Source organism: Tachysurus vachellii, chromosome 12 (genome assembly GCF_030014155.1).
Source record: "Tachysurus vachellii isolate PV-2020 chromosome 12, HZAU_Pvac_v1, whole genome shotgun sequence".
NCBI classification, from domain to species: domain Eukaryota; kingdom Metazoa; phylum Chordata; class Actinopteri; order Siluriformes; family Bagridae; genus Tachysurus; species Tachysurus vachellii.
In genome coordinates, this window is record NC_083471.1 from 1,566,530 (window position 1) to 1,581,600 (window position 15,071).

Genomic DNA, 15,071 nt, shown 5'->3' on the forward strand with positions numbered 1-15,071 from the left:
GTAATCTGTGTGCTGTTTAACCGCGGTGTTGGGAGCGATCAGGAAGCAGCGGGGGACTCGGTGTGTGTGACGGAGTGAATGTTAGCGGTTCGGACCCCGCAGAGATCTGGGGCAGAGCTTCGATTTTAAAATGCTGAAGTAACACACTGAACTAGTGACAAATATGACAGTCACAACAACCATGGAGCGTTTTAATGGTGCAATGGTGATCGGGAGAATGCTGGAGCTTCAAAGCGGCTTTTATTGATTAAAAAAAAAAAGAAAAGAAAAACTTTATTTGTAGTAAAATGATGAGCAAACAAAAGATGAGCAAGTAGATTTCAAAGGGATCTGGAAGTGTGAGTGAGTGTGTGTGTGTGTGTGAGAGAGAGTGTGTGTGTAAGTGTGTGTGATGTGTGTGAGTGAGTGAGAGTTTGTGTGCTTTTGTGAGTGTGTGTGTTTGTGAGTGTGTGAGTGTGTGTGTTTGTGAGTGTGTGTGTGAGTGTGTGTGTTTGTGAGTGTGTGTGTGCGTCTGTGTGTGTGTGTGTCTGTGTGTGTGTTTGTAGGCATTTCCATGATCAATACTCTTTTTTTAAGACATTATATATATATAGAATATAGAATACTGTGTAAATTGTATCTTGTGCTGAAAACCTGTTTTCTTGCTAACCTAAATATTGTGGGATTTTATCCCTGTGCGCGTGTGTGTGTCTGTGTGTGTGTGTGTGTGTGTATGTGTGTTAATGGTGCCATGTGCTTGTGAGCCTATTCATTTGCAGTTGGCTTTTCAGCTCCTGCAAATAGAAAAAAGGCCAAAAATTCCAGCTGGTTCACACTGTGTGTGTGAGTGTGTGTGTGTGTGTGTGTGTGTGTGTGTGATGGCAGCTGCAGTTTTTTCTCCACATTCCAAAAAAATAGTAAAATGTCAGCTGATCGATTTGAAGTTATATAATGGACTGTGTGTTTATATAAGAGAATGTGTCACAGTGTGTAATTACACTCCTACTGTAAATAAGCACCTGAACCTTAGACTCACGACCGAAAGTGTGTGTGTGTGTGTGTCCGTGAGACTCCCACACATTTCAGTATGATGGCAATAAACGCAATCACGGTGACGATGTGTGACTCAGTACAGACTTTTATAGCCCTGAGTAAACTGCCTGGAAAACGCAGACAGGACGTAAAGTTAGAACACAAGCAGAAGACAAATATAAAAATAAAGTCTAAAATATAAAACAGCCATGACGCACTGCTCTAGAAAGGACGAATGAAATAAAACGTTGTATAATTGTCTGTTGGCAGAGGAACAAGCTGCCTCCTGATAATGCTGGGAGACGCCAGGGTTCGTCTACCGCTCCGTCTCCAGACAGAGCTGATAACCATAACTGATAAACAGTCAGTGGGGGGAATGAGATGGTCACAGAGACACATCAGTCCACTGTGTAAAAATATATCCAAGCCTCCTCACCCCACCCCTCGTTACGATCCATACTGTGCGACGCCCCTTTTCTCTGTTTCTCTACATGACTGAATGTGTGACTAGAATGTGTTTGGTGTATTGACTGAAGAAAGAGGAAATAAAGAGTAAAGAAAGTGTGTGTCAGGAGACACGTCCACGCCCATTAACCTGGTTCTTAGCATCTTCATCAGAGTTACAGATTTACTCAGCTTGGCTTGTGCCGTGTCACAAGTGATGATGTACAAAGTGTGTATTATGAATGTACTGTACTCTGTGTATTAGATTGTCATCTGTGGTTTAAACAGAACCCAACAAAAATGACCAATCACAGCACAATACCTCATTAAACCGCTCCCAGACCACGTCTAGAGGAACAGTCAGTGTTTAATGACACAAAGGATCACTTACACTTTGTAGTGCAGTAATTTAGTGTAGCGTACTTGGTATTTTAGTGAAGTACAGTGTGGTGTTTTAGTGAAGTAGAGTGTGGTGTTTTAGTGAAGTACAGTGTGGTGTTTTAGTGAAGTTGAGTGTGGTATTTTAGTGAAGTACAGTGTGGTGTTTTAGTGAAGTAGAGTGTGGTGTTTTAGTGAAGTAGAGTGTGGTGTTTTAGTGAAGTAGAGTGTGGTGTTTTAGTGAAGTAGAGTGTGGTGTTTTAGTGAAGTAGAGTGTGGTGTTTTAGTGAAGTAGAGTGTGGTGTTTTAGTGAAGTAGAGTGTGGTGTTTTAGTGAAGTAGAGTGTGGTGTTTTAGTGAAGTAGAGTGTGGTGTTTTAGTGAAGTAGAGTGTGGTGTTTTAGTGAAGTACAGTGTGGTGTTTTAGTGAAGTACAGTGTGGTATTTTAGTGAAGTACAGTGTGGTGTTTTAGTGAAGTAGAGTGTGGTGTTTTAGTGAAGTACAGTGTGGTGTTTTAGTGAAGTACAGTGTGGTGTTTTAGTGAAGTAGAGTGTGGTGTTTTAGTGAAGTACAGTGTGGTGTATAAGTGAAGTAGAGTGTGGTATTTTAGTGAAGTAGAGTGTGGTGTTTTAGTGAAGTACAGTGTGGTGTTTTAGTGAAGTAGAGTGTGGTGTTTTAGTGAAGTAGAGTGTGGTGTTTTAGTGAAGTACAGTGTGGTGTATAAGTGAAGTACAGTGTGGTGTTTTAGTGAAGTAGAGTGTGGTGTTTTAGTGAAGTACAGTGTGGTGTTTTAGTGAAGTACAGCGTGGTGTTTTAGTGAAGTAGAGTGTGGTGTATAAGTGAAGTAGAGTGTGGTGTTTTAGTGAAGTAGAGTGTGGTGTTTTAGTGAAGTACAGTGTGGTGTATAAGTGAAGTAGAGTGTGGTGTTTTAGTGAAGTAGAGTGTGGTGTTTTAGTGAAGTACAGTGTGGTGTTTTAGTGAAGTACAGCGTGGTGTTTTAGTGAAGTAGAGTGTGGTGTTTTAGTGAAGTACAGTGTGGTGTTTTAGTGAAGTACAGTGTGGTGTATAAGTGAAGTAGAGTGTGGTGTTTTAGTGAAGTAGAGTGTGGTGTTTTAGTGAAGTACAGCGTGGTGTATAAGTGAAGTAGAGTGTGGTGTTTTAGTGAAGTACAGTGTGGTGTATAAGTGAAGTAGAGTGTGGTGTTTTAGTGAAGTAGAGTGTGGTGTTTTAGTGAAGTACAGTGTGGTGTTTTAGTGAAGTAGAGTGTGGTGTTTTAGTGAAGTACAGTGTGGTGTTTTAGTGAAGTACAGTGTGGTGTATTAGTGAAGTAGAGTTTGGTGTTTTAGTGAAGTACAGTGTGGTGTTTTAGTGAAGTACAGCGTGGTGTTTTAGTGAAGTAGAGTGTGGTGTTTTAGTGAAGTAGAGTGTGGTGTTTTAGTGAAGTACAGTGTGGTGTTTTAGTGAAGTACAGTGTGGTGTTTTAGTGAAGTAGAGTGTGGTGTTTTAGTGAAGTACAGTGTGGTGTTTTAGTGACGTAGAGTGTGGTGTTTTAGTGAAGTAGAGTGTGGTGTTTTAGTGAAGTAGAGTTTGGTGTTTTAGTGAAGTACAGTGTGGTATTTTAGTGAAGTAGAGTGTGGTGTTTTAGTGAAGTAGAGTGTGGTGTTTTAGTGAAGTAGAGTGTGGTGTTTTAGTGAAGTACAGTGTGGTGTTTTAGTGAAGTACAGTGTGGTGTTTTAGTGAAGTACAGTGTGGTATTTTAGTGAAGTAGAGTGTGGTGTTTTAGTGAAGTACAGTGTGGTATTTTAGTGAAGTAGAGTGTGGTGTTTTAGTGAAGTACAGTGTGGTATTTTAGTGAAGTACAGTGTGGTATTTTAGTGAAGTACAGTGTGGTGTTTTAGTGAAGTAGAGTGTGGTGTTTTAGTGAAGTAGAGTGTGGTGTTTTAGTGAAGTAGAGTGTGGTATTTTAGTGAAGTAGAGTGTGGTGTTTTAGTGAAGTAGAGTGTGGTGTTTTAGTGAAGTACAGTGTGGTGTTTTAGTGAAGTAGAGTGTGGTGTCCGCTCCCTTTCTGTACAGTTGGATTAATACTTTATGTTAGTATTAATACTGCACTGTGGGAGGAGAAAGGAACAGACTGGTGTGTGAGACATTAGTGAGTAATAACGCTGTAACGAGGCGACTGAAGGCTAACGAGCAGTGACGTACAGAACGACGCTCCTGAGTGATGTTAGTTAATTGCTTAATTGGTTTGATGGAAGCCGCTGTGTTGTTTGTTAGCAAGTTCAAGTTGTACACACACACACACACACTCTCTTTCTCTCTCACAGACACTCTCACACACACATACACACACACAGAGGCTCTGTTCATTCTAAGCCAGTTAGAGAGAAAAAGGAGGGGGTGAGACTCTAGACTCCACCCACTCGATCACTCAATACACACACACACACACACACACTCTCTCTCACAAACATTCAGACACACACATACACTCAGACTCTGTTCATTCTAAGCCAGTTATTCACGAGAGCCAAAGGAGGGGGTGGGACTCTAGACTCCACCCACTCAACACACACACACGCACTCACACACATGCACGCACACACACATGACTACACTACACAGCATGAGGCTCTCTGCCTCTCTCTCTCTCTCTCTCTCTCACACACACACACACACACACACACACACACACACAGTCAGCTGCTGGAGCTGCTCTCGGATTGTACGGGTTCTCTGACTACAGAAGGATAAAACACCGTAATAAGAAGCAGAGGGAATAAAAGGGAAAGGAGAAAAGGAGGGAGGAAGCAATGGGTCAGCTGTGCTGTTTCCCTTTTTCCCGAACGGATGACAAACTGAGTAAGTGAGGTAACACTGACGGAGGTCTGAGAGGAGTGTGTGTGTGTGTGTGTGTGTGTGTAAGTGTGAGAATAAAACCTAGCTGAATGCATGTACTTTATCTCTATATGAATGGAGCAATTTGTCTGTGTGTGTGTTTGTGTGCGTGTCTGTGTGTGTGTGTGTTTGTGTGCGTGTCTGTGTGTGTTGCAAAACATTGTCTGTTATTGCACCGTTATTGCTGTAATGACATAGCAAAAGGCTGCAATATGCAAATGACTGTATGCCTTGGTAAATATTCTATATACCTTATTCACGCCGCCTGACATATTTAGACGGTTTACCTGAACACACACTCCACACAGGTACATTATACACACACTCCACACAGGTACATTATACACAGACTGCACACAGGTACATTATACACACACTCCACACAGGTACATTATACACACACTCCACACAGGTACATTATACACACACTCCACACAGGTACATTATACACACACTCCACACTCCACACAGGTACATTATACACACACTCCACACTCCACACAGGTACATTATACACACACTCCACACTCCACACAGGTACATTATACACACACTCCACACTCCACACAGGTACATTATACACACACTCCACACAGGTACATTATACACACACTCCACACAGGTACATTATACACACTCCACACAGGTACATTATACACACACTCCACACAGGTACATTATACACACACTCCACACAGGTACATTATACACACACTCCACACAGGTACATTATACACACACTCCACACAGGTACATTATACACACACTCCACACAGGTACATTATACACACACTCCACACAGGTACATTATACACACACTCCACACAGGTACATTATACACACACTCCACACTCCACACAGGTATATTATACACACACTCCACACAGGTACATTATACACACACTCCACACAGGTACATTATACACACACTCCACACAGGTACATTATACACACACTCCACACATCCCTTCCAGAACTCCATCACATCTTTAACCTAGACACGATTCCAGAGACAGGAACAGGACGGAGAGAATAACATCTGTCCTCATCCAGGTCGTTTTTCAGAATTCGTAAGGGTAGATTGTCGTATGGAGTCGAGAAAACTGACAGGAAAGACTTGAGTGAGGAAAGTAAAATGTCTTCAATACCTTTATTACAGTGACAGAGTTTATCTGCCCTTTGACTCTAGTTCTGAGTGCAGAGAAACAACTGCCTATTTTTATGGTGAGATAGAAGAGTGTGTGTGTGTGTGTGTGTGTGTGTGTGTGTGTGTGTGTGTCTGTGTTTGGTGCCTCTCTGAGTGTGTGTATGCTTTTCTCTTATTCTGAGTCTGTTACTGTGCTCTTTTTATTCCAGCCTAATAAAAGCCTTGGCTTCTTCTCTCTCTGCCTCTCACTCTTTCTCTCTCTCTCTCTCTCTCTCACTCTCTCTCTGCCTCTCTCTCTCTCTCTCTCTCGCTCTCTGCCTCTCTCTCTCTCACTCTCTCTCTCTCTCTCTCTCTCACTCTCTCTCTCACTCTCTCTCTCTCTCTCTCTCTCTCTCTCTCTCTCTCTGCCTCTTTCTCTCTCTCTCTCACTCTCTCTCTCACTCTCTCTCTCTCACTCTCTCTCTGCCTCTCTCTCTCTCTCTCTCGCTCTCTGCCTCTCTCTCTCTCTCGCTCTCTGCCTCTCTCTCTCACTCTCTCTCTCTCTGCCTCTCTCTCTCTCTCTCTGTGTGTGTGTGTATGTGTTAAAGCGGATTTTACAGAGCAGTGTTACATCCCAATGCTCCATGGCTTGAGGGAGTGTGCATGTGTGCATGTGTGCATGTGTGTGTGCGTGTGTGTGTGTGTGTGTGTGTGTGTCTGTGCACTGTTTGGCCTACTTTCAGTAGAGGGAGAAGCGAGAAACAGAAAAACAGGAAAGCAGGAATGACTGAGAGCTAAGGAGAGAAAAGCAGCAGGAAAGAGGGTGATGGATGGACACAGAGAGAGAAAAGAGAAAGGGGAATTTGGAAAGAAACAGAAGAGAGAAAAATGAGCGAGGGAAAGAGAGGAGACAGGGTGTAACTATGTGTGTGTGTGTGTAAGAGAGAGAGAGAGAGAGAGAGAGAGAGAGAGAGAGAGAGAAACATGTCAGCATTGAGATCACAGACTCTAGGGGATGCCTAATGTGTGTGTGCGTGCATGTGTTTGTGTATGTGTGTGTGTGTGTGTGTAACTGAGTTCAGTAGGGTCGGTGTGCAACTACAACATCCAGCTGAGATTTAAACATTGTGGCCTTTTACACACACACATGAACACGCGCACACACACACACACACGCGCTCACGCTGACGCGCACACAAGCTGACACACACACGCGCGCACACACATGCACAATCACACGCACATACATGCACACACACACATTTAAAGAATATTTATTCTATTTCTATCTGTCTGTAACCTCTAAGGTTCTCCACTGGTTTATCACCACACATTAAAGGACAAACTTCAGCTCTCTGCTCCAGTCTGAGGTTCAGATCTAACACTCAGTCATATGTTAGACACATTTCTTTATCCTAATGTTAGATCTTTAAGAACACACCAGTGAATCCGGGCTGATCGGCTACGTCCAGGCTGACAGAGACATCGTGTACATCTAGACTGAACCGTCGTTTAGTATAAGACTCATCACGATTCTCAGTGATTCATCATCATTGGCATTTCACTTAAAAAGTAAACCAAATTTAAATCATGTCTGGTGAAATTAGCCCATGGTTTTATCTGGAATTAGAAAAGAAGGTCTGTAGAAGATGCTAAAGTGAATCACAGGGCAAGCCATTTTTATCATACCACTAATATACACTGCTAATAAATATTCTCACACTGCTGTGTTGCTGCTCCTTCCTCGTCCTGAACTCCTACAACAACAGCACTGAGTTCACCTCCTTTATTTACTTCAACTCAGCTGCCCTCTGGAGCCATACGTTAGAAGTAAACAGGATCTTTCTTAATGAGGCTGGAGAGCTTTTCAGGAAGCACACACACACACACACACACACACACACACACACACACACACACACACACACAGATACAATGATAATAATCATTAACATAAATGTCTATTAAATGTCTAATTAGCGGCAGTGATTCGGAGCGTTATTACTGTGTACTGTAGAAGACGTGATAAGATTTGTGTCGTTCTTCTTCTTTGTTGCTTTCACAGTCATTCTTCATGCTGACATTTGAATTATAGAGAAGTTTGTTGAAACATTTATGCTACAGCCTCAGCTGAGTTTTGGTTACAGTTCACCAGCAAAATGTGAACATTATTGCAACTGGCTGTTAGAGTTAAACCTCTGATACTGTTGATGTGACTACTGAATTATTAGATTTACAGTTCTGACTGCTGAATTATCTTACTTACAGTCCTGACTACTAAATTATTAGATTTAAAGTTCTGACTACTAAATTATTAGATTTACAATCCTGACTACTAAATTTTCGATTTGCAGTTCTGACGGCTGAATTATTAGGTTTAATGTTAAAGCTGTTAAATGATCTGATTTATTTGAGTTGTAGTCCTGAATACTGAATTATTTCAGTTCCAACTGTTTGAATACATGTTGAACTGCTTGAATATCTAACTTATTGCTGGTTATTGCTTACTATTTAACCTCCAGCACATTATCCTTTATTCCTATCAGCTGAATATTAGAGTTAAACCTCTGACTCCTGGATTGATTGAGTTACAGATCTCACTTCTCAGATATTTGAGCTCCAGTCCTGACGTTCAGGAGACTGAACTCACAGCCCTGACTCAGTATTTGATGCTCATTTATTCCCACTTCGTCCCTTTATCAAGATGTTATTTTTCCCATTATGTTTATATATATTTTTTTAATTTCCTATTTATTCTTTTAAACTGTTTCTGTTCCAGTCTCCCCACTCAGGGTGCTGGAAAAGACTCACGTAACGCTGCTTGTTTCAAAATTGAATCAAACCACTTTGCCTGTATTTATATAAAGCACTTTGAATCACCTTTGTGTATGAAATCCGCTGTATAAATAAACCTGCCTCGCCTTGCCTTGCCTTTAAAGGACCAGCTACTGCATCTGGTGGACAGAGAACTGACTCACAGCTATGAGTCCAAAGTGATGAATTATATTTCATTACATTTGAGTTACAGCGTAAGCTGCTAGAACATTTAACCTCCAATATATATTTAGGATGCAGTGAAGATGTGAATTCTAGATCCAGCTGTTCTGATATTTCTAATGAATCATTATTTATACACTGCACCTCACTAAACCTCACCAAACCTCACTACACCTCACCAAACCTCACAATACCCCACCAAACCTCACTACACCTCACCAAACCTCACAATACCTCACCAGACCTCACCAAACCTCACCAAACCTCACTACACCTCACCAAACCTCACAATACCTCACCAAACCTCACACTACCTCACCACACCTCACTACACCTCACCAAATCTTACAATACCTCACCAAACCTCACAATACCTCACCAAACCTCACTATACCTCACAATACCTCACTACACCTCACCACACCTCAACAAACCTCACCAAACCTCACTATACCTCACAATACCTCACCAAACCTCACTACACCTCACCAAACCTCACAATACCTCACCAGACCTCACCACATCTCACCAAACCTCACAATACCTCACCAAACCTCACTACACCTCACCAAACCTCACAATACCTCACCAAACCTCACCACATCTCACCATACCTCACAATACCTCACCAAACCTCACACTACCTCACCACACCTCACTACACCTCACCAAACCTCACAATACCTCACCAAACCTCACTACACCTCACCAAATCTTACAATACCTCACCAAACCTCACAATACCTCACCAAACCTCACTATACCTCACAATACCTCACTTTACCTCACTACACCTCACCACACCTCAACAAACCTCACAATACCTCACCAAACCTCACTATACCTCACAATACCTCACCAAACCTCACTACACCTCACCAAACCTCACAATACCTCACCAGACCTCACCACATCTCACCAAACCTCACAATACCTCACCAAACCTCACACTACCTCACCACACCTCACTATACCTCACAATACCTCACTACACCTTACCACACCTCACCAAACCTCACAATACCTCACCAAACCTCACTATACCTCACCAAACCTCACTTTACCTCACTACACCTAACTCACATATATCTGCTAGAGTTCCTTTAGCCCAGCTGTATTTCACTCGCCTCCCTCAGAATGTTTAAACGTTTTAGTCACAACAGTTGTTTTCCTGCCAGTTAAAGCTGCTAGAGAGTTCACTGAAGCTCCACTCACATAATTGGCAAGCGGCGGCTCTTAGAGAAAGAAAATACTGCCTTTTTTTCTCCCTGGAGACGAGCAGCTTTAAGGCGGTGAGTGTTGTACCTTTTCAATGTTAGTGCGAGTTTCTGAGAACGTTACAAAGAATTATACAGTGATAATGAACTGAACTTCACACTGAACACAGAAGCTTTAATATTTAAACAGCTACAACAAACACACAAAGGTTTAAAGCGGTGGCTTCTCTACGATCTGCAGAACAGACAAGAAACGTGTGTCGATTTATTTATTTATTTTTATATTTAATTCGTCCTTTCAGTTCATTTTTACAATTATTATATTTCTCTCTTCACCTTTGCTAAAACACCAGCTAAACATTGTGATAGATAAATAAATAAAAAACATTTTTTTATCACTAATTTATGCAGTTACACTTAAGGTTTGCTGAAAATAAATCAATTTAAGGTCAAAAAGAATTTTATTTTTTTTATGAGAAATAGAGTATTGACATAAATCAGTGAAACTCTACGATTGTATAAATAAAGGCTGAAATTTGTTCTGCTCCCTGCAACGAGTTTGAGAGGAAAATTAAAGTAAAGCAGATCATCAGTTACAGTAACGACAGAGCTTTAATGTCCATTGGCCTTTTCTTCATCACCACATCTTTAGCACTCAGGAGAACTGAGGAGAACTGAGGAGAACCGGCTCGTTAGAAATGTCACTGCAGCACTGGTGTGAAGTGTAAAACCGGTGGCGTCTGATGACTCAGATTCAGCATATTCTCACTAACCTCAGTGAGCTGTCAGGGATTAGTCAGAGTGATAGAGACGGTTTGATTGGTCTGTGTTTACAGCACACATGTTGTGTCATCTAACTGCTACCTGTAAAACAACAACAGCGGTGGGAGAAGCTGAAGGACATGTGTGTGTGTCTGTGTGTGTGTATGTCTGTGTGTGTATGTGTGTGTGTGTCTGTGTGTGTGTCTGTGTGTGTGTGTGTATGTGTGTGTGTGTGCCTGTTTGTGTGTATGTGTGTGTGTCTGTGTGTGTGTCTGTGTGTGTCTGTGTGTCTGTGTGTGTGTGTGCTTGTTTGTGTGCCTGTGTGTGTGTCTGTGTGTGTGTGTGTCTGTGTGTGTGTCTGTGTGTGTATGTGTGTGTGTTTGTGTGTGTGTCTGTCTGTCTGTGTGTGTCTGTGTGTGTGTCTGTCTGTGTCTGTGTGTGTGTCTGTGTGTGTGTGTTTGTCTGTGTGTCTGTCTGTGTGTGTGTCTGTGTGTGTGTCTGTGTGTGTGTGTTTGTCTGTGTGTTTGTCTGTGTGTGTGTCTGTGTGTTCTTTTTTTTCTAATTTGGAGTTTTTGTTCCGTTGCACGCTTCATAATCAGAAGTGCGTCAGGTTGCAAATGATTTCTAATCAACCTGAGTGAAAAAAAATCAGAATATTCTCCTGCATGATGAGACTGAAATCATCATAAGGTGGAATAAGTTCTGTGTTCAGGCTCAGAATAAAGTTTACTAAAGGTCACAGACACACTCACGGGAAACCATTAATGATTCCCTTATTATTATATACGATAAAGGCGGGGCTTATTATAGGCCCCTCCCAGGTTAGTTTAGCATTAGCGCTACAGTGACAGTAAAGTTGTGCAGTGCGGAACATAAACCAAGACCCACTGGTGTGTGACACAAACCGTTCTGTGTGTTTAATACAGGAACAGAACCAAAATCCTGAAATCACAACAAAACCTTTTACAAATGTTTCTTTCAGTCTAACTTTCAGCACTCGTGGTGTTTCTCGTGGTTTATGAGCAGAACTAACTGGCCCTGAAGGCCACAAACAAGCACGTAGTGAACTTTAGACTTTTTCAGGATCACAGACGTGTGCTGTAGCTCCTCGACTCAGGGAGCTGTTAATGCTGAAGAACTTTAGACTTTATTACGAGTTGCGTAAACAAAATAGTCTTCAGGTCTGAGCTTTTAATAAACTTTACTCTGAAGCCTGGCTGTGATTCAGGGCTGTGATTGAGAACTGATGGAGGTGATGAGATGATGGAGGTGATGTGATCCGAGGTGAGAACCTGGGCTCAGGATGGTGTTGACTTCAGTCTCAGATGTTAAACAGGTTCTGTTTGTCTTGCAGATCTTTTGCAGAGCGCACGACGCACCTCACAGACAAGTATGTGTCTCTGCTAAAGCTCTCTCTTTCTCTAAACACTCATATACACACACTCACTTAGACACACTGGGATACACAGACACACAAGCGGGCACACACACTTAGACATTGAGAGACACACACACACACTTAGACACACTGGGATACACAGACACACAAGAGGGCACACACACTTAGACATTGAGAGACACACACACACACACACACACACTTAGACACACTGGGATACACAGACACACAAGCGGGCACACACACTTAGACATTGAGAGAGACACACACACACACTTAGACACACTGAGATACACAGACACACAAGCGGGCACACACACTTAGACATTGAGAGACACACACACATACTTAGACACATATGCGCACGCACACACAGACAGATTGAGAGAAACTGAGACACCCATAAACACACACACACACACACACACATAGACACCCATAAACACACACACACAGATACCCATAAACACACACACATAGACACCCATAAACACACACACATAGACACCCATAAACACACACACATAGATACCCATAAACACACACACACATAGACACCCATAAACACACACATAGATACCCATAAACACACACACACACACATAGACACCCATAAACACACACACCTCCTGAAGTTCCTCTTTCTTGACCTTGAGAACATCCTGTTACAGAAAATCCAGTCCAAGCTTCATAGTCCAGGTTACATCTCCACACATGGACCAGAGCTGCAGATAAACTTAGTGGTAAATTAGTTATTAGTAACTTATTAATAAAAATGTTCTTGTTCAAATAACCAAAGTTTATTACACATTTATTCACTAAAAGTACATCAGAATTGACCAAACCCACAAACTATTTTATTTATTTCGAGTATTTTTGGATGTTAAGAATGCAGCGATTTCCAACCCCACTCGACTTCCAGCGAGCTACTGAACCAGACGAACTCTCATTCACAGAACTGACCTGCTGATTGTTTTGTACATGATATCAGATTATTGCTGCTTGACTAAAAGAGATTAGATAAAATGTTATAAAATATTTTTATTACGAGTCACGAGAGAGAAACACAGTGTTGATTATGTACCACGTCCCCTGGTGCTTGGACCCCGAGCATTACTTCTGCCTGTGTGTGCGATAAACATTGAAGGTTTTGTGTGTGTGTGTGTGTGTGTGTGGGTAGGTGGTAAACGCGGCCCTGAACTTGATGATGATGAGCTGATGAGTCTGAGTAAGAGGCTGGTGGAGGACGCCGTGTCCCGCGCCGTGCAGCAGTATATGGAGGAAACACAGCAGAACGGCTCCGCCCCCAAAGATGAGGCTCCGCCCAAAACCACCTTCAAATGACAGGGCGACCTCTGACCTCATATCCTCACCTGCCTGGGTGGAGGCCTGTGTCACACCTTCTTCCTCCACACCTCCTCCCCTGCTCCAGGGGCGACGGCTTTGTGCGTAAGAACGACGGGGACGAGCGATCACGCGTAGACAAACCGGATTGGCTGAATTTTCTATGCAGGTTTTTTGCACACAGAATAATTTTTTTTGTTCTGGTCTGATGAGAGACCACAGCCATATCGAACTGCACTACTGGACCTGGACAGGAACTGGGCGTGTGTTTAGTAACGATGCTCCTGTGTGACAGTACGAGCTCTCATGGCTCTGTGTGTGTGTGTGTGTGTTTCTTTCATCCACCCAAACATAACGAGCCGTGTTTATATGTCTGTGAACCCTTTAGGCCGTGTGTGTGACACGCAGTGGGTCAGGTGGAAACTGGACTCGGACACAGAGAGTGTTTACAGGAGAGTGAAAGAATTTAAGACGCTGTTAGGACGAGAAGACGTACGAGCACGAATCACACGAGAACTGAGTGGGACACTCACACAACACACACAAGATACACAACACACACAACAACCACAAGATACACAACACACACAACAACCACCAGCAAACTAAACACTCTCTCACACACACACACACACACAATCCCTCATTATCAAACTAAACCTTTAGACTAAAGACATTTAGAGCATTAAATTCTGGAGGAATTTTAATTGAAATTAATTTTTATTATTATTATTATTATTATTATTATTATTATTATTATTAACGCTGATTCACTCGAGGAAAAAACCTCTACATATATTTTCATTTTTTTTCCTCCAGGACAAAAAAAGTGAATGAATTTGATCTGGAGACTTTTTTTCTTCTTCTTTCCCACTTCCACAGTGGCCTTAATCACAAAACATGTTTATTTCATTTATTTAACACGTGATTGTTTTTTTGTTAATAATAAATGCTGCACATGTCTCAACAGACCCTTAATGAATGATTTAATTCTAATTGTGTTTACACTCTGCTGTGCTTTCTGTTCGTTATCCATTAAAAACTGAACTGAACCCGAGACGTCGCTGTGCTGCCGCTTCCTTCACTCACCACTTTACTGATCACTTCATTTTTAAATCTCACATTAAAGTACATTATTTTATTGTAATTCCATTAATAATGTAATTCCACTTCTCACTCTCTCATTCTCACTTGCTCTCTCACTAACTCACTCTCTCACTCACTCACTCACTCACTCACTCACTCACTCACTCACTCACTCACTCACTCACTCACTCACTCATTCTCACTCTTGCTCTCTCACTCACTGAGTCACTCACTGACTCACTCTCTCATTCACTCTCTCATTCACTCTCTCACTTACTCTCTCACTCACTCACTCACTCACTCGCTCACTCTCTCATTCTCACTCTTGCTCTCTCACTCACTGAGTCACTCACTGACTCACTCACACTCACTCACTCACTCACTGACTCACTCACTCACTCACTCTCTCACTC

The 15,071-nt window shown here is 42.1% G+C and overlaps 1 protein-coding gene across 5 annotated transcripts in view; it reads left to right on the plus strand.

Annotated features, from left to right (window-relative positions):
* LOC132854405 (A-kinase anchor protein 7-like) overlaps positions 1–14,629 on the plus strand; it is a 31,789-nt gene extending 17,160 nt beyond the window's left edge. For 3 of the 5 annotated variants that reach the window (XM_060882780.1, XM_060882781.1, XM_060882779.1), the window contains one exon: positions 13,961–14,629. In XM_060882780.1, coding sequence (XP_060738763.1) covers positions 13,961–14,181 — 221 coding nt within the window. In that variant the 3' untranslated portion in view covers positions 14,182–14,629. Of the gene's footprint in view, positions 1–12,183; positions 12,220–13,408 lie in introns of all 5 variants that reach the window. The other 2 variants (XM_060882782.1, XM_060882783.1) reach the window with 2 other exon arrangements.
* The last annotated feature ends 442 nt before the right edge of the window (positions 14,630–15,071 follow it).